Raw genomic sequence first — 22,390 nt, forward strand, 5'->3', positions numbered from 1 at the left:
GGGGTGCTGGGACCTTCTCACCTGTCCCCTATTATTGGGGTGACCCCAGGGGACCAGCACATCCATAGGACTGCAGGCAAGGTCATTAATTACAGTACAACCTTTATTAATACTGGAATCTTCACAGTGCATTCGTTACTTGTAGCAGTGACTATGGAAATCGGGGAGTGGGGGGGCAGGTGGGAAAGAGGGGAATTACCACCAAAAAAAAAGAAGAAACAAAAATTAAAATAAGAGAGGGAATGAAAGAAAGAGAAAGAAACCTGGCTGAGGAATAGGGGAAGCGGCGGCAGAGGCGGGACCACGGAGGGGAAATAAATTAAAAAAAAAAGGACCAAGTTAACAACAGCACCAGAAAAGTTACTTCAGTTGAAAGACAGGTCTTTTTTTTTCTTTTCCAAGGAATTGTCATTTTCTGTACAAAATAAGAGACTCCCCCCCCCTCCCCCAAACCCAAACATTTGTCACTTGGCATCAGCGGTTCTGGGCAGGAGAAGGTGGGGGGGACTAAATCGAAGGTGGGAGGGGACTAAATCGTTATTCCTAAGGGTGAGAGAAAGGGGGAGCTGCAATGCGACAGACAGGAGGGTGTCGGGGGGGGCTATGTACAGCGGGGGGGCCAGGGGTTTGTGCTTTCCTCCAGCCGCCGGCAGAAATCAGCTGCTTCGTTTTGGGAGAGGGGTCTGGGTGCAACCCCCTGTCCCCCAGACCACCCCCCCAGCAGGACCCTGCGCAGGGTCTGCTGGTGCTGAGGGAGAGGGAGGGGGTTTGGGGGGGCTGTGGGAGGCCCCCCAGTGTTCTCTGGTGGGGCAAAGAGGAGATTTGGCACCCTCAGCTGCTGGGCCCCGGTGTCCCCCGAGCTGGAGGGGGCTGTAGTGTCTGCCCCCCGCTGTCCACCCATCCTCTCACACACGTGTGTGTGTGTCCCCCCCCTCCCCACTGCTTCTGACCCCCAAAATGGGGCTGAGCTGTGCTGGCCCCAAGCAGGCAGCCAGGGGGACAGGGCCCCCCAGCTCCTGGTGCTGCTCCTGCTGTGGCCCTGCTGGCACTGTCCCCTCCTGTGGGGTTGGGGACAGCTGCTGTGCCCAGGGAGGGAGAGAAAAGAGAGGAAAAAAGCAAACAGAAAAAGGAAAGAGACAAAAGGAAAGGAGGGGGAAGAGAAAATAAAAAGATGGGAAGAAAAAAGAAAGAGAAGAGAAATAAAAGAAGGGAAAAAGAAGGGAAAAGAAGAAACAGAAGAGAAGAAAGAATGAAAAGAAATAGAAGAAAGAAGAAAAGCAGAAGAAATGAAGTAACAGAAAAAGAAGGGGAAAAGGAAGTGAAAAAGAAGGGGAAAAGGAAGTAAAAAAGAAGTGAAAAAGAAAGGAAAGAAGAAAAAGAAGAAAGAAGAAGAGAAGAGAAGAAAACAGAAGAATAAAGAAAAGGAAGAAAAAGATAAAAAGAAGGAAAAGAGAAGGAAAAAATAAGAAAAAGAGAAGAAAAAGGAAAAGGAGAGAAGAAAAGAGAGGAAAAGAAAGAGAAGAAATAGAGGCCAATAAGAAAAAAAGAAAAAGAGTAAAGCGAGAGCCGGTGCAGGAAGGTGTCAGGACGGGCTGGGCCGGGAGGGGGAGCGGGGGGTTTGGGCAGCGGTGCCGGTGGGTGGGGGCTCCCCAGGCGGGGGCTCCCCGGGCGGCGCAGCGGGTGCCCCCAGGGGGTCCATCGGCCACGGTGGGGCCCGTCCCCGCTGGCCAGGGCGTCATCACAATATCCGCGGGGCCGACCTGTCGTTGGTGATGGTCCTGCGCAGGCGCACCCCGCGCCGGATGGCCACCAGCATGTCTTCAGCCGGGGGGTCCATGGAGGCCGCTGGGGGGGGCGCGGGGGTCTCCTCACTGGGGCCAGACCCCGCGAGGGCGGTGGGGAAGGGGAACTGGCCTTCTCCCAGGGCATGAGCGCCGGCCACCAGCTCGCCAATCTTCTCCACCAAGCTGTGCCGGTTGGCGGCCAACTGTTGGTCCTCCTCTTCCTCAGCGGAGAGGTGCTGGGTGGCACCAGGGTAGACGGAGATCTCCATGGCACCACCGCCCCAGGCCGTGTTGGGAAGGCTCAGCCGCTTGGGCGAAGCTTTGGCAAAATCCAGGGGGTTTGGTGAAGCGTCGTCGGCATAGAAGACGCACTCTTCGCTGCCCACCCGCGTGGGGCCGGTGTAGCCGGGGGAGTCGGGCACCGTGGGGGTCTTCACGGGGACGATGGGGGGTCGGATGGGGATGGGGCCGGCATTGGAGAGGGTACGGCGGACTGAGGGCTTGGTGGAGGGTGTGCGGCGGATGGTGGCCACCCCCGGGGTGGTGCCAGCTGGTAGGTTGGTGCCGGTGGGCAGCCCGGCAGTGGAGGCGGGCCGCTTGGTCTGGATCATCCGCCGGTAGTTCTGGGCGATGTTGCTGTTGCGCGGGATGGTGGAGGACTTGTCGAAGTCGCTCTGGGCGTCACATTCCACATCGCCATTCACCGAGTAGCAGTCGTAGTCAGAACCTGGGGAGGGAGCAGCATGGTCAGTCTGGTCAGGTGGGTGGTGGGCAGCCCAGCTGGCACTGCCTTCATAACACAGTCACAGTCAGCCCCAAACAATGTTGTTGCAGCACAACCACAACCAAACTCAGCCGCCGCCACCATGGCAACACAATTCAAACTGGCTCCAACCATTGCTGGCACAACATCACAACATGCTCCCCATTGAGCCCAACCATCACCATCAGAAAGCAACCACAAGCAAACCCAACCATCAGCATCAAAGGCAACCACAAGCACCAAAACCATCACACTGAGATCACAACCAAACCCAGCTGTCACCATTGAATCATGATCACAACTGGCCTCAACCATCACCACCACACAGTTGTAGTCAAACCCAACTATCATCATCATAACCACCCCAAGCACCGCCATCACAATATGATCACAGCCAAACTCCACCATCACATGCTCACAACTGGCTCAGCCAGCACAATCAGAACACAACACGACTGTCCCTGTTGTTACTTGATCTCCAACCACCACCCACTATCTCTGCCTGTACCCAAATGCTGTGCACAAACATGTCACCACCAACCACACTCTACATGGTGCTGCCTGTTATTGCACTGCCCTGCACAACCCTAGCCATCAAGACCCAGCTAACATCCAGCTAAACTGCTGCAGTGGCGTGGAGCTTGTGCTTCACACTGAACCCCCACCACACACAATCATAGAAACACAGAATGTCCCGAGTTGGAAAGGATGCACAAGGATCATTGACTCCGACTCCTGACCTAGCATAGGACACCCCAAAATTCACACCATGTGTCTGGGGGGGTTGTTCATTTGCTTCTTGAACACTCCCAGGCTTAGGGCTGTGGCACCTCCCTGGGGAGCCTGTTCCAGTGCTCCAGCACCTCTGGGTGAAGAACCTTTTCCTCATGTCCAACTTAAACCTCCCCTGGCACATCTTCCTGCCATTCTCTCGGGTTCAATTTCATCCCATCAGCTCCCATATGACACAACCACAGCCTGATGCTAGACACCCAGTGCACACAGACGTGCCTCTGGACCAACAAAGCCTCTGTTGTCCCATTCCCCTTTCCAGGTGCCACTTCAAGTGACTCCAGATGCCCGTCGCTGCCGCAGGGGGTGGGTACCTTGGGAAGGAATGGTGTCCTCAGAGCAGGACGGGGTGGTGGTCTGGGTGCTGTACCCGCTGGAGTACTGCAGCGAGTCCCGGCTGCTCTTCTGGTGCTCCAGGCTCAGCCCCCGTGTCAAGACCATGGCCAGGTCGCTGGCGGCAGGGGACACCTCCTCCCCATGCTGCGGGGAACAAGGGACAACATCAGCACCCTCGTTCCTCTCTTGAGATGTCCCGCAAAAGGCCACCACCTCTGTGCTCTCCAACCAGAGCCAGTACCTTGGCAGCAATGGTAGCCGGTGACATGCGGGGCCTGGGAGCGTCCTCAGTGCCGATGGCCAGGTACCCACCGGGGGACGAGCCCATCTCCGCTTCCCGCAGGTGCTCCACACGGTCCTTGCGCCGCTGCAGGGGGGGGACCACCGGCTGGTCGTAGGCGCTGGCCTTGGACCAGTCCTGCAACAGGCAAGGCATGGAATGATGCTGGGGACACTGGGACCAGAAGCCAAAAGCAGGGCAGATGGGGTCATGTGCTATGTCCCCGCTATGAGCCATGGGTGCTGCCTGGGATGCTCTGTCCTGTGGCGGGATTGGGTGAAGGGGATCTGGGGGCTGAACCCCTTGACGTGTGGGGGGACCCACATGTGAAATGCATAGAACCACAGAATCATTTTGGTTTGTTGGTTGGAAGAGACCCTTCAAGATCATTAAGTCAAAACATTAATCCAACACTGGCACTAACCTCTGTCCCTAAGAACCTAATCTCCATGTCTTTTAAATCCCTCCAAGGGCAGTGACTTCACCACTTCCCTGGGCAGCTTGTTCCAATGCCTGACAACCCTTTTCATTAAGAAATTTTCCCCAATATCCAGTCTAAACCTCCCCTGGTACAACCTGAGGCCATTTCCTCTCGTCCTGTCACTTGCTACTTGGGAGAAGAGACCAACACCCTCCATGCTACAACCTCCTTCCAGGCAGTTGCAAAGAGTGAGAAGGTCTCCCCTCAACCTCCTCCAGGCTGAACCCCCCAGGTTCCTCAGCTGCTCCTCATCAGACTTGTGCTCCAGACCCCTCACCAGCTTCATTGCAACCTTGGTGGGATGTGGGACAGCACCAGGGAGGAGAGGAGAGGAAGAGGAAGGTGCTGCTGCTGAAGGCTTCACCTTTCCACCACCCGTCCGTGCTCCAGCACTCACCGATGTGGGGGAGCTGCACTCGCTGACTGACTGGCAGGTTTCAGAGGCCTCCGAGGATGCTGAGCTGGAGGATTTCTGCCGTGCCAGGTAGCCGTGCCATGATCCAGCAGGGAGAGAAGAGCTGTTTAGTCAGCACAGCCATGACCCCAAGGTACAGCAGCACCCACAGCCCCTGCGGCCCCCCCAGGCCCCCAGCCCATGGCAGCAGATGTGGGTGGGCAAGCAGGATCTGACCCGGCAGTGCGGCTGCAGAGCCAGGGAGATGCCAGCTGGGTGATGCCGGGATGTTCAGCCCCTTCTTCCTGTTCACCCCAAGCCCCACAGAGCCAGAAGTAATTTTTGGGGGGAAAGGATGGTCCCCACAGACATGGTGTTGGGATCCACAGGAGCTCAGGCGGCACCAGGGATCAGCAGCTCCCAAGGGACCTGGAGCGTCCTCAGCACTGGGGAGGGGGCAGGAAAAGGTGAAAGCTTTTCTTGACGTTGACTGCTGGGGAACTGGGACAAACGGGGTGTTACCGGGCTGGGGTGATTGGGAAATACCCTGTTTACACTGCACCAGGTGGGGGGATACATGTGTCCTACCCCTGTGGGGGTCACAGATAGGGTTTCCCTTCAGTGTAGCCTATGGTGTCCCCAGGCAAGGCTGGCACCCCTCAATATTCCCAATATTTATGTCCTGTGATGCCAACACAACTGGAAAGACACCATCACCTCTGCACCAGACAGACCCTTGTGTTGCACCCAGCAGCACCCACCCATTCTACAGAAGGGGAAACTGAGGCACGGGGTGGGGGTTGGTGGCGCTGACCCTCTCTGTACCTGGCTGGTGATGTCCGAGGGCATGGGGGACGGTGGTTTGGAGTAAGCGGTGTCCTGGGAGATGAAGCCGGAGTCGTGGGAGGAGACGCTGGAGAGGCGGGTGGTGGCGGCGGAGGGCTGCGCCAGGCTGCGGTAGCGATAGGTGGAACTGGGTGAGCAGGTCTGAGCCCCGCCGGGCCACGCCACACCACCCTTGGCACTGCTAACGCTGCTGAGGGGGCGCGGGGCGGGGACAGGGACATGCCAGTGGGAAGGACAAAGGAAGGAAAAGAGAGTTTAAGATGGAGGTTTGGAGGTGGTGGAGGGTCCCCGGACTGCAAGCCCAGCACCCTGCCCAACACCCCAACCTGGGGAAATAGAGGCACATGGTCCTCCCAGGGCATTCCTTTCCCTTCTGGGGCCCCCCAGTGGCAGGGGACAGGCTGGGGACCACGGCAAAGGCAACATATTTGCCCCCATGGCCCCCCAGACAGCTCACATTGTCCCCAAAACTCGGAGGACAGGGCACGTGCCAGGCACCCATCCTGCTCCACAGATCCACTGGCCCTGACCCTGTACCCATCACAGCATGCCAAGATCAATTCCTCCACATTACTGGGGACCAGTCTGCCATATGGATATATAGAAGTGGACATACACTTCGTGAGCACCCCCAAAGGCCATAATTAGCATCATTAGCCTGCTGAGATTAACAGAGGGAGCTGGATTTCCTGCCATCCCCTGCACTGTACCTGCACATGCTGGACTTGCGGGAGCTGGAGCTGCTGGGTGAGGACGGGGGTGTCTGGTAGGACCAGCTGTAGTCAGAGCCCTTCAGGTCCTTGATCACCTGCAGGAAGGATGGGGTTTAATCCCCCAAAGATATTCTCCCACCCGTCCCTCCCCTCCATGGTCCTCCCCACTGACCTGCTCGCTGGCGGGGGGCAGCTTGTGGGGCTCAGCAGTGAGCACCACCAGGTCCTCAATGATGCCCTGCAGGTGGGTGATCTCCCCCAGCATGGTGAGCTCCCCATTCTGCAGCCAAAGAGGAGCATCAGTACCCACCGGGCAGCAGCAAATGCACCCCCGACTCCCCCAGTGCCCTGTGCTCACCACCACGGGCTGCAGGAAGGTGATGAAGGTGCAGAAGCGACCCCGCTCCTCGATGAGGGCTTTGCGGACCGCCTGCTTCTCTGTCTCCTCCAGCAGCAGGTACATGTCATTGACGTCCTGCAGCGCATTGTCCAGCTGGGGCTGCAGGTCCCCCTTCCCTGCAAGATGGGGTACCATCAGCGCTGGGTTCCACCAACACCCTCCCCATATCTGTTGGGGGTCCCACGGCCAAGCCAAGGCCACCCTCAGGCTCCCAGTGTCCCCATCACCCCATCCTCACATCCCAGCAGGTGCCACAGGGTCCCCCTGCTGTATCCCAGGAGGGCCTGGGGACACCCTCACCCTGTGGCAGCCCTGGGCGGGCTCCTCTGCCACCCTGTCCCCATCCCTGACGGCACTTGAGCCCAGGGATCTGCTGGGGTGCCACCGCGGCAGGGCTGGTATTGTCCCAGGATGGAGGGTGCAAGCTAAGCTAAGATAAAAGCTGGGGGGCGGGGCGGGGGGCACAGGGAGCGGATGGATGGACAGACAGACAGATGGATGGAGGCAGCCCCAGCCCCAGGGAGACTTGTGGGGGGAGCAGATGAGGAAGCAGAGAGAGGGTCAGGGTAGTGGGGGCAGCGGTTCACTTACCAAGCAGCTCTACAGGAAGGATGTGGAGGGGAGGGGAGAGAGAAGGAGACAGAGAAAACGTGTGAAAAGAGGCCGAGGGCTGGGGCGCGTGCCCCCGCCTCCCCGCCACCCCCTTTATTCTGTGGGGGGAGCAGCGGGACCCCCCAGTGCTCACCATCCCTGGGGGGGCAGCCAGGGGCCCCCATCCAGGATGCCCGTCCTGGCCAGGGGTGCTGCTGAGGGGCTGGCAGGGGTACCCTACGCCCCCCAGAATACAACCCTCACCTTTGCGAGCTTTTTTCTGGAGCTTGAGGGTGTCGGAGGATTTTTTCTTGATCTCATGGCGGGCTCGCTTGTACTCTGGGGGCACAGAAGTGCTGTCAGAGGGGATCCCCACCTGCTGACCAGTGCAGCCCCCCAGCATGGATCCAGACCATCCTGCCCATACCTTTCGCGTGGTCTTTGTCCAGCTGGTTGGCAGTTTTCTTCCAGTCCTCAATCCTGTCCTGCAAAGGGTTGATCAGGCTCTCCATGAGGGCGCTGGAGCCGGGAGAGAGAGAGAGGCAGGGAGTGTGGGAGAGCGCTGGAGATGCACTGTGCACCCCAACCCGGGCCCAGCTGACATCCAGCATCTTCTTCATCAAGGAAAGGCTGAGCCCGGCCAACTCGTGTCACCAATGCCCCAGGCACACTTACTTGGTGAACTGCCGGAGCTTGGCCTCAATGCTGCGGTGCCGCATGCACATGCGGGTCAGTGCAGAGCCGATGTCCCTGGTAGCACCTGCGTGGAAGTGGGGGGAGTGAAATGGTGCTGTTGAGGGGCAGGGGACACCCCCACACCAGTGCCAGCTCAGTTTGTATACTGGGACCAGGCTGGCTCACAGCAGGGACAACCAGCACTGGGATGCCCTCGGTTTGGAGATGCTTTGGGTCAGGGATGTCTCTTTTTTCCCCCAACAAATCCACTAAATAAATAAATCAACATCCACTAATAAATAAAGCACTAAGTATCCCTTCCTGGTCCCTCAAAATGAAAACTCACTCCTGGTTTTTCCCAGTTTGCCTCACATCTGGTGCTGGGAGGTGGACCAGGGAAGGGAGGGGGTGAGTTACCGCACAGGCACAGACAGAGAAACTGGCCGTCTGGGAGCAAATGGCTCCTGGACCAATGTCCCTCCCCAGATCCGTGACAGGCTGGTGGCTGCTCTGTCACCTCCAGGCACAATCCCAAGGGCACAGACAGGGAGTCAGAGCTCTCTGGGGGACATTGGCCAGCAAGGGAAAGCAGAAGCATCCCGTTTTGGTGAAACACCTGTTCACTCTGAAGCCTAAGGATGGCCACATGGTGGCAGTGCTGCTGGCAAATCCCAGGAAGAGCAGCAATCCAAAATCCCTGGGTGCAAGCTAGGGAGTGATATTCTGTTTTTCTCTTCCCCCCAAAAAGCCTCCAGAGACACTTTCCACCCTTTGCAAGAGTTTTGAGCACCCCCAGACCCTCCAGTGCTGTGGAAACAGGGAACCCTGCGGGCTGAGGGCTTTCTGTACTGGGGTATTCTCCTAATCCAGCTCCTAATGCTCTTATCCTGGCTCCTCCTGCTCCTAATCCGATTCCACTGCTCACTCACACACTGTGTGTGTGAGGCTGCCAGCCAGCCTCCACCTAATGCCCTGCCTCAGTTTCCCCATGCTGCCGCTCTGCCTGACACTGCTCCTCCCCAAATAAAAGCAGGGATGTCCCCAAGATACCACTGTTTAGCGCAGCATGACAGGGGGGCCCCTGTGACACTGACTCCAGTGGTGCTGGTCACCAGCTGTTCCCAGCATCCACCCTGTGTCCCCTCCCTCGCTTTCAGTGCCTGGGCTGGAGAGGAGCTGGAGCAGCCCTAATCCCCCCGGTGCAGTGGGCTAGTGGGTTTGGAGGCAAAGCTGATCCAGGCTCAAGCTGCCTACTCCTCCTTCTCCTCCTCCTCCCTGCGCGGCTCCAGATGGCTTGGATGCCGCCAGTCTGCAAACCAGCCCAGGACCATCTGCTTGGCAGAAGCCGAGCGGTGGGAAGCGGCTCCTCGCCATCAACAGGCACCCGGAGAGGGTCCAGAGGTCCAGGGGTCCAATACCCCAAAGCAGCATGTAGGGGGCCCCACCTGCAGCCTCAGCTCTTCATGTCACTTCCCCGGTAGACTGGGGTTTGTCCCAAAAGCGGTCAAGCGTGGGCTCCCGCATCTTCTCCCTCCACCTAATGCCCCTTCCCCAGAGCCCCCTGGAGCAGCCAGGACTCCCCAGCACCTCCTGTGTGGGTGCAGGGGACAGGGGGCACCTTGGATGGTGAGAAGCAGCGCCCACATGGGTGCCCACCCCACCTGCTCCCCAGCTGCACCCCATCTTTCCAATCCTGCTTCCCAGGGGAGGCTTCACCTCAGGGTGGGGACAGGTTGGATATGTCTCCATGGATGGTGGAGCTGCTGCTTGAAGACCATTGCAGTCATGTGGGCAGGGGACACCCCACAGGGGACACTCACCACCTGTCCCCCTGCCTGGCCCAGCCCGGGGACACCCACCCCTGGGTGGGGAGGACCCTACCTCGGGTGTTGGTGGCCATGTCAGCCACTTTCTGGAAGGCATCCAGGAAGGCAACTGCAGCCAGCACCGTGGTCCTGGGGTGGAGAGAGTGAAGCGGGGAGTTCAATGGGTGCTGGGCACCCCGAGATGTGCCCGTGGGGAGGAGGAAGGTCTCTGTCCCACCCCCACCACCCTGGCCACCACTCACCTGAGCTGGGAGTGCAACTTGGTGGCCTTCGAGTTGAAGTCCTCCCAGATGGGGTAGGAACTCTGCAAGGAGGGAATGGGACAGTGACAACCAGAACCCCTCACCCCCTGTCACCCCCTCCCCAGGCAGGGCAAACCCCCTCTTCACCGTTACAGAGAGATGGGGCAACTTGGTGGCTGTGCCTGGCTTGATGTGGCTTCTCTGATGGCTACTAAAGGCTGAGCACAACCCTGTACCCTCCTGGATTTTTCCTCTTGCACTCTGGCCATGCAAACTCACAGACCATGGAGACCTCAGGATTTTGGGTGATCTCTCTTCCTTTTCTTAAGGTGTGATGACAGTTTATGAGTTTGGAAATTTGAGAGGAGGAAAGGAGCTGGTGCACAGAGAAGCTTTGAGACCCCAGCCAGCAGCAGAGCAGAGCCCTCCAGCGCCCATGGCCTCCCCCAAAGCAGAAATGTCCAAAGCCACCATCATGGAGGGCTCCAGTCCCACAGCAGATTGCCCTAGTGCCCAGCTCCCCGAAGCCCACGAGGACTGACAGGGCAGGAGAAGAGCGCTGGGGTCCCCCCCAGCCATGAATGGGGCAGTTGTGTGGGGACAGGGACAGGTCACAGGTGCTGGGGTGGCCACCCTAGTGCTATCATGGTGAGGCCACCCTGGTGCCATCCTGGCCAGGCCACCCCGATGCCATCCTGGTAAGGCCATCCCAGCAAGACCAGTCCCAGTGCCCTTGTGGTGAGGTCATCCCGAGGCTGTCCTGAAGCCACTGTCCCACTGACGCCATCTGAGTGCTGCCGTTCTTGGCAAGACCAGTCCTGGTGGTGTCTTGGAGATGCCAGTCCCAGTAAGGTCATCCTGGTGCCACCCCAGTGAGGCCAGTCCCAGTAATGTCAGCTCCAGTGCCACCCCAGCAAGGCTAATCCTGGTGTCACCATACAGCAAGGCCACCTCAGTGAGGCCAGTCAGTGTTGTCCTGGTGAGGTTAATCCTGGTGCTGCCTTGGCGAGGTCATCCCAGTGCCAGCTGGGCACAGCTAGGCCAGGTGCGACCATCCTGGTGCGGCTATCCTGGTGCCATTCCAGCATGGCTGGTCCCAGTGCCACCATTCCAGCAAAGCCCTCCCAGCATGGTCAGTCCTGGTGCCACCATCCTAGCGAGGCCATCCTGGTGCCACTATCTGATGGCAGTGCTGGGGGCTTGCAAACTGCCCCCAGGGTGGCCACCAGACTGGGATATAGGTACCAGAGCCAGCTTTGAGGGATGTGGGTCACTGCACAGCCCTGTGAGCCTGGCTTGGTGGCACCTCTGGGGACAGAGTTTGCACTGAGGTGGCACAGGACCAGCCAAACACCGGCTTTTGAGGACCACGAAAGCCTTCCTTTCCTCAGGAGTTGGCAGTGCCCTGGGGACTGCCATTGCCAGAGAGTAGGGCCACTGTCCCCCAGCCACCCTGAGAAGTGCAAGCAGATGCCACCCCCAAACAAAGGGGCAGGTCACAATGACCCCAGCCCTGCCATGATGCTGGGCAGAGGATGAGGATGAGGACAACAGGGACAAGGACATGCCAAGGTCACCCAAGGATGCTGAGCATGCTGAAAGAGAGGCAACAGGAATGAAGCTGGCTTGGGGATGGAGATGCTGCCAGCTTGGGGACTGTCACCAGCGTTCACTGCCTGAGTCCTCCCCAGTGGAGGCCAATGGGTGCCAAAAAGCCCCTCGTCACTGAAATAAGGTCCCTTTGCACCCGTGTCCAGTGCAGGTGGCCTGGCTGCAGGACCCTAAGCACATCGTTGCCATTCAATGCTGTCACCTCCTGGTGCAGGGGGTTATTTTTCCTGTCCCTCAGTGACAGCGCCAGGACACCCATGTGACTGGGAGATGGGGACAGGGATGAGGCACTCTGGGGGCCACTGGTGCTGGGCAGAGGTATGAGCCAAGTCTGGTGAGGCCTTTTTCTTCTTTTTATTATTATGTTTTTCCTCATCTTTCTCATCTACAAACAGCACAAAAATGAATCCAGCCTAGTTTCCTTGCGCATGCTGGTGTGCAACACCATGGTGAGGGGCTCCTGCCTCAACCATGTCCCGATGGGGCCGGGCACGCCGCTGCATGGCCACACTGGCACCAGCTGGGGAGGTAACAGCTCCGGGCTGGCTCATCCCCTCTGCAACCTCAGCGGGGGAGTGGGGAAACTGAGGCACAGGCTGCCTCCACTTCCACCCTGGGGACATGGGGCTCAGCAGGGCTGCCAGGAGGGGCTGGTTGGGGTGAAGGCTTTTGCAGGGACTGATCACCTCAACACCCCCACCAGCCCGGGTCCCCACTGCCCTGGGGCTGGCGCCTGGGGAGAGCTGGGGTTTTCTCACTCGAGGGTTTCTCCCAGTCCCGAGCTGGAGCCAGGCCCCGCGGAGCCACCACCGCCACTCGAAGGGGTTAATCTCCTCAGCAAGGCTTTTTTTTTTTATCCCCCCTCCCCTGCTTTGGCAATGACAGCATTGTCTGGACTGGGCTGCAGCAAGAAGAGAGGAAGAGGAGGAGGAGGAGGAGGAGGAAGAGAGCTTTTGCCTCCCAAAAATGACTGGGGCTAAACCCCAGCACGGGAGCAGCCGGCAGCGGGAATTTTGGCCCCCGGAGATGAAGAAACCCGGCTGGTCCGCTCCTCCCCATTCAGCCCCCGGGGAAAAATGCCCCCCAGCTTTTTTTTTTTTTTTTTTAATGAAAACAAACAAAAAAGCCTTTTTTTAAACACAGCCCCATCCTGCTCCCAGGGAGGGTGGAGGCGATGTCCCCTCCCCAGGCTGGGAAATGGGATCGAGGAGCTGGGAGACCTTTTTGTTCCACTGGTGCAAACCCAAGCGGGTCCGGCAGAAATCCAAGCTGGCGAGTGGAGGGTGGCAGGGACAACACGATGCCCCAGATCAGTGGTGATGCCCAATGTGGGGCCAGTGGTACCTGATGTGGGGCAGCATTGCCTGGTCTATGATACCTGACATGGGGCTTTGATACCCACTGACGGCTACACGGTTGATACAGGACTCCGATACCCAATGCGGGGCTCTGGTAGCCAGTGACGGACACGGGGCTGATATGGGGCTGCGATCCCCAGCGTGGGGTCCGATGCCCAAGGCAGGCCCCTGATGCCCAGCATGGGGTTGATGTGGGGCTCTGACACCCAGTGCCAGTTTCCAGTGCCTGAAGTGGGGACCAGATGCCCAGTATGGGGTTGATGTGGGGCCCTGGCACCCAGTGCTCACCTCCCATGCCCCGATACGTGGCCCTTATGCCTGGTATGGGGTTGATGCGGGGCTCTGACACCCAGTGCCAGCCTCTGATGCCCAATATGGGGCCCCACTACCCGACCTGGCGCTGATGTGGGGCTGCGATACCCGACACGGGGTTGCGATACCCGGCTCCGGGGCTGGACAGCGGAGCGCCGGTACCCGCCGCGGGGCTGACGCGGAGATACGGTCCGCGATGCCGGTCGGTTCGTGCTCGCAGCAGCGGCGGGAGCGGGGGCTGGGGCTGCCCGGTGCGGGGGAAGCGCTGTCACGGCAGCGGAACGGTGGCGGTAGCGGGGGGGGTCCCTACCTTCATGTCGTTGATGATGGCTTGGAAGAGGCCGCCGAGGGCTCCGCACTCCTTCTCCGCTGTCTCCATCGCGGCGCTGCGGCAGCCCGGGGCGGGCGGCGCCGCCGGGGGAGGCCGCGGCGGCGGGCCAGGCTCAGCGGCGGCGGGGGGCGGGCGGCGCCCGGGCGGCGGGGCGGCGGCGGAGCGGCGGGGGGGCCGGGCGGAGCGCGGCGCGGTGCATCGCCCCCCCCGCGCCTTCCCCGGGGGCTGAGCGGGACCCGCCGCCCCCCTGGGCCGCCCCTTGGCGGCGGAGCGGAGTGCGGAGCGCGGAGCGGGGAGCGGAGCGGGACGCGGAGCGGAGCCGGGCGCGCAGAGCGGCGCCCCGGGGCGGTGGCGGGGGCGGAGCAGGGCGGGACCTGCGCGGCACATGCGCCGCCCGCCGTGGGGCCGGGGGGGGAGGTGGAGGACGCGGGGGGTGCGGGGTGTTGCGCCGGGATGCCGGGGCCGGGGGCAGGCCCGGTGGTGCTCGGTGATGCTCCGGGAGCTGCGGGGAAAACGGCTCTGGGAGCCCCCAGGGCTGCAGTGGAGGGAGCCCCGAGGGATGATTTGGGATACTGGGACTCGGGGGCAGCTCCGCTGGCTGGGGGAGCACCGGAGCAGTGGAGGAACCCCACGGGATGCTCTTAGGGTGTGGGTGGGGAGTCCCGTCGTGTGTGCGCAGGGATGCCGGGCCTGGGGTCAGCACTGTGCGATGCTCAGGGGCACCCCCAGATCCCTGGAGGTGCTGGGGGGGTGCAGCTTCCAGGCCAGGGCTCTGTTTTGCCTCCCTCCAAGGGCTTTTTGACCCCCACTGCATCCCGTACCTGGGGAAGGCATGTGCCATAGGTGTGCTGCAGGCAACCACCTTGGTGCAGGCTGAAGTTTAACGCCCTCCGGGGTGATTATATAGCAGCTCTGAGACATCTTACGGCACTCGATTACCACAGAGCCGTGGGAAACGTGTGGCCTGTCAGCAGACGAACCCTTCCCTGTCGCCATCCCGAGGCCTCATCCCCGGCCTCCTGGGATCTCGAGGGATGGGCTGAGCACCCATGCACCTCGCTGCATAGAGCCGTGAAACAATGCCCAATCGGGCTGAGGGGCTCAGCCTGAGCTGCCTATTCCCCTCCTGCCAGAAAAGCAGCCTGATTCCCTGCCGTTGCTGCCCCGGCGGCACCGTGCTGCTCTGGCCGGTGCTGGTCAGAAGCCACCCATAAGGAAACTATTACAGCTCAGTGCTCCGGCAGCTGGCTGGAATTTCTCCCCATAAACCCTGTTCCTTGGCGTGGAAAGAGGCCGCTCAGTGGTGGCAAGCACAGCAGGAGCAATGGGCAGAACCCTGGGACCGGCAGCAGCCCTGGACCATGCTGGCAATGACCCGGCAGCGGCTGGGGACAGGCAACACGGACCCTCTGGCACTCTGAGCAGTCGGAGGGCTGGGGAAGCCACCGTTCACTCATCTTGAGTGTTAAAATTAACCCGCCGTGACCGGGTTTGGAAAGCCCTTTCCTGGGAATGACAGGAATGTCTTTATCCCAGCCAAACCAGCGCTGGTGTGGGGCTGTTTGGAGAGCCCTCTGCCAGAGCCCCGCTCCACTGTAAGCAGGCCAGGAGCCATAAAAACTCCACAAATTCCTTCAGCTCCCTGTTCCTGGGGATCAGGTGAGGGCCTGAAAAACACCAGGGATGCAACTGCAACCTCTTGAACCACAGCAGCCGGGCACATGCCTCAGCACTGCGGGACAGGGTGAAGGCAGCGCCGGCAGCTGCTTGGGGCTGGGAAAATGCCTGTCGCCACTCTGCGGTTTCATGACCGTGGCCTGGAAGAATTTTGGTGGTGATTTTTTTTTTTCCTGCTGGGAAGAGGAGCAGGCAGAGAAGCCCTTGCTCACTGGTGAGCCAGCGTGGCAGGGCTGGGTCTGCCCACGGCTTGGGGTTGAGTGAGATGCTCCAACACTGCCCTTGCTGGGATTTTGGCTCCCCTTGGGGGGTGGAACCAGGAGGATGGGGCACCCAGCAACCAGGAACGGCCTGCTCTGCATCAGTTGTGTATTTTATTGTGGGGAATTTAATGTAGGAATAAAGAATTGAGTCCTGGGCTGGTTGCAATGGGGCCTGCACCACCCCCCGTGTCCCCAGTGCCGGCTGGGAGTTAAGGCTGTGCCATCGTCCGTGCCAAGAGCTGGGGGCTTGGGGAGGGTGGTGGACGCAGGGAGAGGACTGAGTTCCACACACGGGAGTGTGAGTCTCAGGGTGAAGTGCCAACAGCAGCCTCCGACACAGCCTCAGAGCTGGAAGGTGGAAGTAGGGGTGGCAAGAGGTGGCCGGCGGCCCCGCGTGCTTGTTTTCCAGGGCGGGAGGCCAGGGGTTGCTCCCGTCTTCCCTTCCCCTCCGGTCTTGCTGGCAGGAGGCTGGGCGCTCAGCTGACAGTCACGGGGAAGGCATTAGCAAAGCAAAGGGGAGTTTCCTTGCCCTATTGCAAGAGAAGATGAGGTGCTTTTCCTTGCCCCTCGCCTCTTGTGACCATTCCCCATGTCCCTGCATCGCCCACAGGAGAAGGTGAGCACAGCCTCAGGGTCCCCCACCATCTACACACACAGAGTGGCGAGTAAAACCAGCCCTATGCCAAGCGCTTGCGCGTCTCCCTCTGCGACTAACCCCACTGCATCCTCCGGTGGCCAGCAACCGGTATCCCTGTCCCCTGGTCTGTGTCCCCTGGTCCCTGCCCCAGCAACTGTGCACACCCGTGGCTGCCGTGGGGATGCTCAGAGGACCACCCGCCGGTCCAGCTGCTCTGCCCGCCCGGCTCGCTGGTGCCGCGCTTCCAGGTGCTTGTTTTGGACCTTCTCAAAGTGCTGCAGCAGCTCTGTGTAGTCGATATTGGAGGCTGTCATCCTCTTGAAGCCAGTGCTCGGTTTGGTGCTGTCCCTGCAAGAAGGGAGCAGAGGCTGAGGGCAGGAAGAGGCAGGAGATGCCCGTACCCTGGGCGTCCATCACAGGCAGCATCAAGGGTCTGGCCCAAAGAAGGTGAGCCCAGCACGTCCTAGTGATGGTGCCCCACTAATCCCCCCCCTAATATCTGCTTCCTCCCTCCAAAGGCATGAGATGGAGCCCAGGAGATCTAGGGACAGGAGAGAGGGGACAGGACACATCTGCCTCAGCACCCTGACCCCACAGGGGAGGTTTAACCCTTCCAACGTGGATGCTCCCCCCAGTCTCAACCCATTCCATCCAAAAGCAGCGAAGACTGGCTGGAAAGGATGCCAGCATTACATGCCTCAGTTTCCCTGCCCAGTTTTACAAGCAAGCAAAAAATATCCATGTACTATGGCACAGGGGAGGGCTGGTGGCAGTGAAGACAGCTCTAGGAGATGAACGTCTGTGGCTGGAGACTCCAAATGGGGGGTTCCAGCCATGGGTGCTCATCCCCCAGAGCTGTCCCCATGTGATGGAGCAGAAGGAACCAGCCACAGGACATCCATCAGGGAACACGGGGGAGCCCACAGGAGGATGACAGGCAGCCCTCGAGGCCCTGGCATCGCCCCGGGGAGGGGGCAGCTGGGGCTGGTCTGTTATGAAAGCCGGCTTCGGTGTTTGAAGGAATGTAGGTCAGAGTTAATCAGATGCTCAGGCCGTCTGACAGCTCTGGTTGCTCGAAAAAACCCTCGCTGCCGGGGCCAAGGTGGGGGCAAAAAAGCGGGAGGGAGAAGCACATGCAGCCCCCATCTGCCCCCACCCCCCCATTAAAATCAGTGCTGGGTATTGTGGGTACGAGCTCAGCACTGGAGGGCATGAGGGATAAAAGCCAACCCAGGGGAGCAGTTAAAAGCCAAGGAGCAGCGGCGGTGGGGGGTTAATTCAGAAACCTGCCCATCTTGTGAGCTCTTCTTTTTGTTCCCAGGGTTTTGCAGACACAGAACCAGCTTCACCATCAAGCCCTCCCGCTCATTAGCCTGAGGGCTGGAGAGCAAATCCCACTGCTGGTGTCTAATGAGCTGGGTGGGCAGCACCCCTGGGCAGGGAGCAGGAGGATTTCGGCTGGTCCCCAGGGAGGTGCTATCCTTGCACATGGTCCCCAGGGAGGTGCTATCCTTGCACATCGCTGCTCATGGCCCCCAAAAACCAGGGGTGGGGATGGAGCAGCCAGCCTCAGATGTGCACAGGACACAGGGTCCTTTTGGATGCTGCGAAGGCTGTCCAGGGTGGGGGGAGGACACACTTTGGGAGCACCCCCCAGCTGCCGGCGTCTCTCTCTCTGTAAACCTCCTTCCCAGCTCTGCTCGTTTCCATAGCGACCCCACAAGTGAAATTTTCCATCCCAGATGCCAAATGCCTGTGGATGAGGCACAGCCCTCCCAGGGTTACCAAATATAGACACAAAAAACCCCCCAAGCCAGCGCTCCCGGCCACGGGGCAAGGAGCAGCCATGTCCGCAAAGGAGCCGGGGGTGACGGAAGAGTGTGGGGCTGAGCCCTGGATCGTGGGGATGCTCGACTGCGGGAGTGGGGGGATGGCTGGTCCAGCCCCGCTGCTGATGGCCCATCCCCATGGCACTTACGTGGTCTGCATGAGCTCGGGGTTGGGGACACACTGCAGGCGGTGCGAGAGGAGCTGGAAGGCACTGCTCTGGGGCAGCAGCATCAGGAGGCCATAGAGAGCCTTGATCAGGTAGGGGTTGTTCTTCACATCCAGCAGCTGCAGGCGGAGATCTGGGAGAGGAGAGGAGAGGAGAGGAGAGGAGAGGAGAGGAGAGGAGAGGAGAGGAGAGGAGAGGAGAGGAGAGGAGAGGAGAGGAGAGGAGAGGAGAGGAGAGGAGAGGAAGAGGAAGAGGAAGAGGAAGAGGATGGGGAGGTGGATAAAATGCATTTTGTCTCCAGCCTGGGGCACCACAGGTCAGGAGGGTTGGGTGACACCCTCTTGGGGACTCTCTGGAGCAGAAGGGATCTTCTCCACTTGGCCTTGATGGTTATGTGTGCTGGACCATGGTGTTGCTCCCCAGAGGGGAAACCACCTTCCTGCTCCATCCCTCATGGTGTTCAGGGGTAGAAGGGCCTCCTGGAGCTCTACAGACCACTGAGGTCCCTCCCACCTGGGGTAGCCCAGGGGATGGGGCAAGAGCTCACTGCCCCAGCACAGAATCATATAATAGTTTGGGTTGGAATGGACCTCCAAAGCTCATCTAGTCCAAACCCCCTGCAATGAGCAGGGACATCTTCACCCAGATCAGGTTGCTCAGAGCCTTGTCCAGCCTGGCATTTCACCTCCGGGTTGCTACAAGCACCTCTGGTGTCTCCCAGTGAAGGGGGAGCCATGTCCGTCCTCTACTCCAGGTCTTGGAGATTAAGGTGAGCGGAGTGGAGAACCCTCAAGGAATAGCTTGGACTGTGGAAAACCACCACAGACACATGGGTGCCTCACATGGTGGGAAAGTCATCCTCGAGATGAAGCACAGGGCACGACGGGAGCATGACCAAGGGTTACCCCACCTCTACACTGCCTGGCTGCCCTAACCCTCTTCCCCCAAATCTTCTCCAGATCTGGACCTATATAGTCCCTTCACAAAGTCATTTCTGGGACATTTCCCAACACCCCCTGTGTCTAGCTCTACCTCCTGGCAGAAGGAGCCCAGGAGCAGCCAAACATCATCACCAGTGTGAGAAACGACCCTGCAGCCAGCGGTCACCCCAACACATGTCCCATCCCACTCCCGGTTCCCGGCCAGGCCCCAGCTGTGCCAACCCAACGGAGGGGACCCACACTGCAGGGGCTGGATCTGGGGAGGGAAAGAGCTCTGATTTTTTTAGGGCTTAATTTCCAGAAAATAAACACCTTCTCTCTTGCTAAGGGCGCCAGCAGCACCCACAATGCCCCCACAATGCCCCCACACTGGTGGCACATGTGGCTCCCTGCAGCTGCCACCCTACCCGTGTTCCCCCTGAGATGCTCAGTGTGGCGCAGGCTCCCCCCGTCCTCCCCCCCATCCAGTTGTTTGGTGCCAGCTCTGTTCGCTCCCTTAACCTATATCTGGGGGGGGTGAGCTGCCCCCCCCGTGCCCACCCCAATGGGCAGCTCCAGCACTGGGCAAACCTCCCGGCAAGAAGTCTCATAACTTCTGCTCTATTTATTTGTGCGGCGGCTGCCGCTTGTGATGGAGGAGCGGGGAGGGGGATGTGCCTGGGGTGGGGGGGGCACCACATGCCCAGCCCTTCCCCACGCAGGGTTTCTTCCTTACATGTGAATATGGGGCACTCAATGAGCTGCACCAGCTTGTCCACCTCGGTGAGGAAATCCACGGTGACCTCCAGATCCCCGCTGGATGCGGCCGTTAAGGACATTACCTTGGAAAAGGGTGGCCTAGCAGCAGTAGATCACAGAATCATAGCATAGTTTTGGTTGGAAGGGATCTTCAAAGCTCATCCAGTGCCACTCCTGCCAGGAGCAGGGGCATCTTCACCAGGTCAGGTTGCTCAGAGCCCCATCCAGCCTGGCCTGGGATGTCTCCAGGGATGGGGCATCCACCACCTCTCTGGGCAACCTGGGCCAGTGTCTCACCACTCTCACTGTAAAAAATTTCTTCCTCATGTCCAGCCTGACTCTCTCCTCCTTCAGTTTAAAACCATCACCTCCTGTCCTACCACAACAGGCACTGCTAAAAAGTCTGCCCCCATCTTTCTCATAGGCCCCTTTTTAAACTAAACCGGGGTTGGACTAGATGAGCTTTGAAGGTCCCTTCCAACCTAAACTATTATATGATTCTGATTCTATGATGGTGTGGAGGCAATGCCGAGTGTCCCTGTTCCCCAGGAGAAATGCCGGTGCGTGTTGGGAAGGGAATCCATGTGTGTGTTATTAAGCCTCTTCATATGGAAAGCTGCTCAGGGAGGCTCGGAATTTGCCACCACATTAAAACAATCATTCTGCTGCAGGCACAGGGTGAGCTCACCAGGAACCACATCGTGCTGGGCGCCGTCTGCTCCTCATTGGGCCAGGAGGCCAAAACCTTCGTCTTCCTGGGAGGAAGAGGATGCTGAGGAGCCTCCCCTGCCGGGCAGGGGAAGGTCAGGGCTCAGCCATTGCACGCTTTCCTCTTTTTACACCACAAAAAAATAACGACGACTCAAGGGGAAGGGAGCTGGTGAACAGCCAGCACAGGCTGCCCTGCCCTGTCATGGTGGGGACACCACCCTGGTAATGATGGGCTGCAGGCAGGAGGCTGGGCTGGCCCGCAGGGTGACCTTAGTGGCCACAGAGGGACCAGGGACCAGCCCAACCACAGGCCTTGCGGAAAACCCCCAAAGGATACAATTTCTGGATGAGGTCGTAGGCGTGCTTGTAGTTCTGGGTAAGGAAGCAGAGGGACACGGTTGTCACAGGGTTGTGACACCAGGACCGGTACAGGCAGCAGAAGAGGTTACGGCTTTCCTGGGGAAAGAGGGAGACGCCGGGGTTGGGTCACCAGCAGGAGCAAGGATGAGGCACCAAGAGCCCCAGGTCCCCAACACCAACCCACTGGGCTGGCAAGTGCCACCAAGACGCGAAGGGACATTTGTGGAGCCACCATGGCAGCCTGGCTCTGACGTGAGCCCATTGGCCTTGGGAGATGGAGGTCAGGCAGGTTTTGGGGTGGCCCTGGGAGATGCTGCATCCACCGCAGGATGTTGGGGCTGGAGAATGGTGGCTGACCCAGCCCAGAGGACACCACTGCATTGCTGGCCATCCACAGGAGGAGGAGGAGAAGTTTTCCTCCCTCTCCTCGCCTTGCTTGGGTGTTGCCAGTGCTGGTGGCAGCTGTCGGCAAACCCTGTGGGCGCATTCCTGGCAGGGACAGCTGAGGGACCGGGGGCTCTGCTCTTGCTGTCACCTGTCCCCTGGCCTGTGTCAGGGTGGAGGGAGGTGGCAGCTGCTCGAGGGCTTGGGTAGCCTGTTCCCATCTTAGGGGGGAAAAACAAGAGTTGGGCATGTCCTCCAAGCCCCCCTCAACTCCTGAAGAGAGGAGGAATGAAAGGGCCACCCCAGGTACCCAAGTGCCAGTCCTGGGACCTACCAGGTGGGGACTGAGCAGCAAGACATGTTCCCAGGTGGCTTCCCAGGTCCCCACCACCCCCATTACATCCTCTGCAGCAGCTGAGCCTGCTCCCGCTGCCCATACCGGGGTCCTCAGATCCTTCAGTTGGTTCCTCAGCTGGAAGAGCTCAGAGGATGTCAGCAGGATGGTGTTCAGGGTGTGGACCATGGTAGAGGCGAACTTGAGATCCTCTTCCCGAAGCAGTATGTCTGCCATAGAGTGGAAGATGTTCTCTGCGTTCAGAAGTAGACAAAGCTGCCTGGATAAAAACCAGGGGGAGAGCATGAGACCCTGACCTGAGCCCGCACATCACCCCTTTCCTGCAGAGAGGACCAGGGATGAGAGATATGGGTGCACTAGAGGTCAGGCGAGCATGGTGGCACCAGAAAGGAGCTGTTGTGAGGCAACACCAGGGTCTGCATTTGGAGGGTGCAGCTATTCACACCAGGGCAAGGCCAAAAAATGTAGCTGGGCTAAGAGACATTCTCAGTCATGCTGCTCTGGGACCTCACTGGTGCCCTCGAACTCCACATCACCTCCCTCGGTGGGTTTCAGCATCGCCTTCCACCTGGACAACTGCAGTGCAGTTACAG

General features: G+C 59.5%; 2 protein-coding genes across 11 annotated transcripts in view; both read right to left on the bottom strand.

The window, feature by feature from the left end:
- Positions 1 to 85: 85 nt before the first annotated feature.
- MTSS2 (MTSS I-BAR domain containing 2) lies at positions 86 to 14,062 on the bottom strand. Of its 6 annotated transcripts, none has more exons than XM_065028983.1 (15): positions 13,715 to 14,062; positions 10,124 to 10,185; positions 9,937 to 10,010; positions 8,056 to 8,140; positions 7,808 to 7,899; positions 7,645 to 7,719; positions 7,381 to 7,389; positions 6,748 to 6,905; positions 6,562 to 6,669; positions 6,387 to 6,484; positions 5,656 to 5,782; positions 4,834 to 4,908; positions 3,917 to 4,093; positions 3,654 to 3,819; positions 86 to 2,511 (listed from the first exon to the last, which is right to left on the bottom strand). In XM_065028983.1, the coding sequence occupies exons 1-15, from the start codon at positions 13,781 to 13,783 to the stop codon at positions 1,739 to 1,741; spliced, it is 2,148 nt and encodes a 715-aa protein (XP_064885055.1). In that variant the 5' UTR covers positions 13,784 to 14,062; the 3' UTR covers positions 86 to 1,738. The 6 variants fall into 6 exon arrangements, with proteins under 6 accessions (XP_064885055.1, XP_064885052.1, XP_064885051.1 ...); XM_065028980.1 differs by having other exon boundaries at positions 5,656 to 5,863; XM_065028979.1 differs by having other exon boundaries at positions 5,656 to 5,866.
- Positions 14,063 to 15,767: 1,705 nt separating this feature from the next.
- VAC14 (VAC14 component of PIKFYVE complex) overlaps positions 15,768 to 22,390 on the bottom strand; it is a 61,705-nt gene continuing 55,082 nt past the window's right edge. For 4 of the 5 annotated variants that reach the window (XM_065028989.1, XM_065028987.1, XM_065028988.1 and 1 more), the window contains 5 exons: positions 21,882 to 22,056; positions 21,036 to 21,154; positions 19,965 to 20,044; positions 18,291 to 18,441; positions 15,768 to 16,660 (listed from right to left, as the gene is read on the bottom strand). In XM_065028989.1, coding sequence (XP_064885061.1) covers positions 16,498 to 16,660; positions 18,291 to 18,441; positions 19,965 to 20,044; positions 21,036 to 21,154; positions 21,882 to 22,056 — 688 coding nt within the window. In that variant the 3' untranslated portion in view covers positions 15,768 to 16,497. The remainder of the gene's footprint in view (positions 16,661 to 18,290; positions 18,442 to 19,964; positions 20,045 to 21,035; positions 21,155 to 21,881; positions 22,057 to 22,390) is intronic. The other variant, XM_065028990.1, reaches the window with a different exon arrangement.

The sequence above is a fragment of the Columba livia genome, chromosome 13 (genome assembly GCF_036013475.1).
Source record: "Columba livia isolate bColLiv1 breed racing homer chromosome 13, bColLiv1.pat.W.v2, whole genome shotgun sequence".
Lineage (NCBI taxonomy): Eukaryota > Metazoa > Chordata > Aves > Columbiformes > Columbidae > Columba > Columba livia.

What these genes read in the sequence shown, in the direction of transcription:
- MTSS2 (XM_065028979.1), bottom strand. Translation starts at nt 13,783, where the DNA reads ATGGAGACAGCGGAGAAGGAGTGCGGAGCCCTCGGCGGCCTCTTCCAA. An exon ending in CCTCGGACATCACCAGCCAG is followed by an intron (nt 4,909 to 5,655) that starts GTACAGAGAGGG and finishes CTGGCACGGCAG; the next exon opens with AAATCCTCCAGCTCAGCATC. An exon ending in CGGCTACCATTGCTGCCAAG is followed by an intron (nt 3,820 to 3,916) that starts GTACTGGCTCTG and finishes TGTTCCCCGCAG; the next exon opens with CATGGGGAGGAGGTGTCCCC.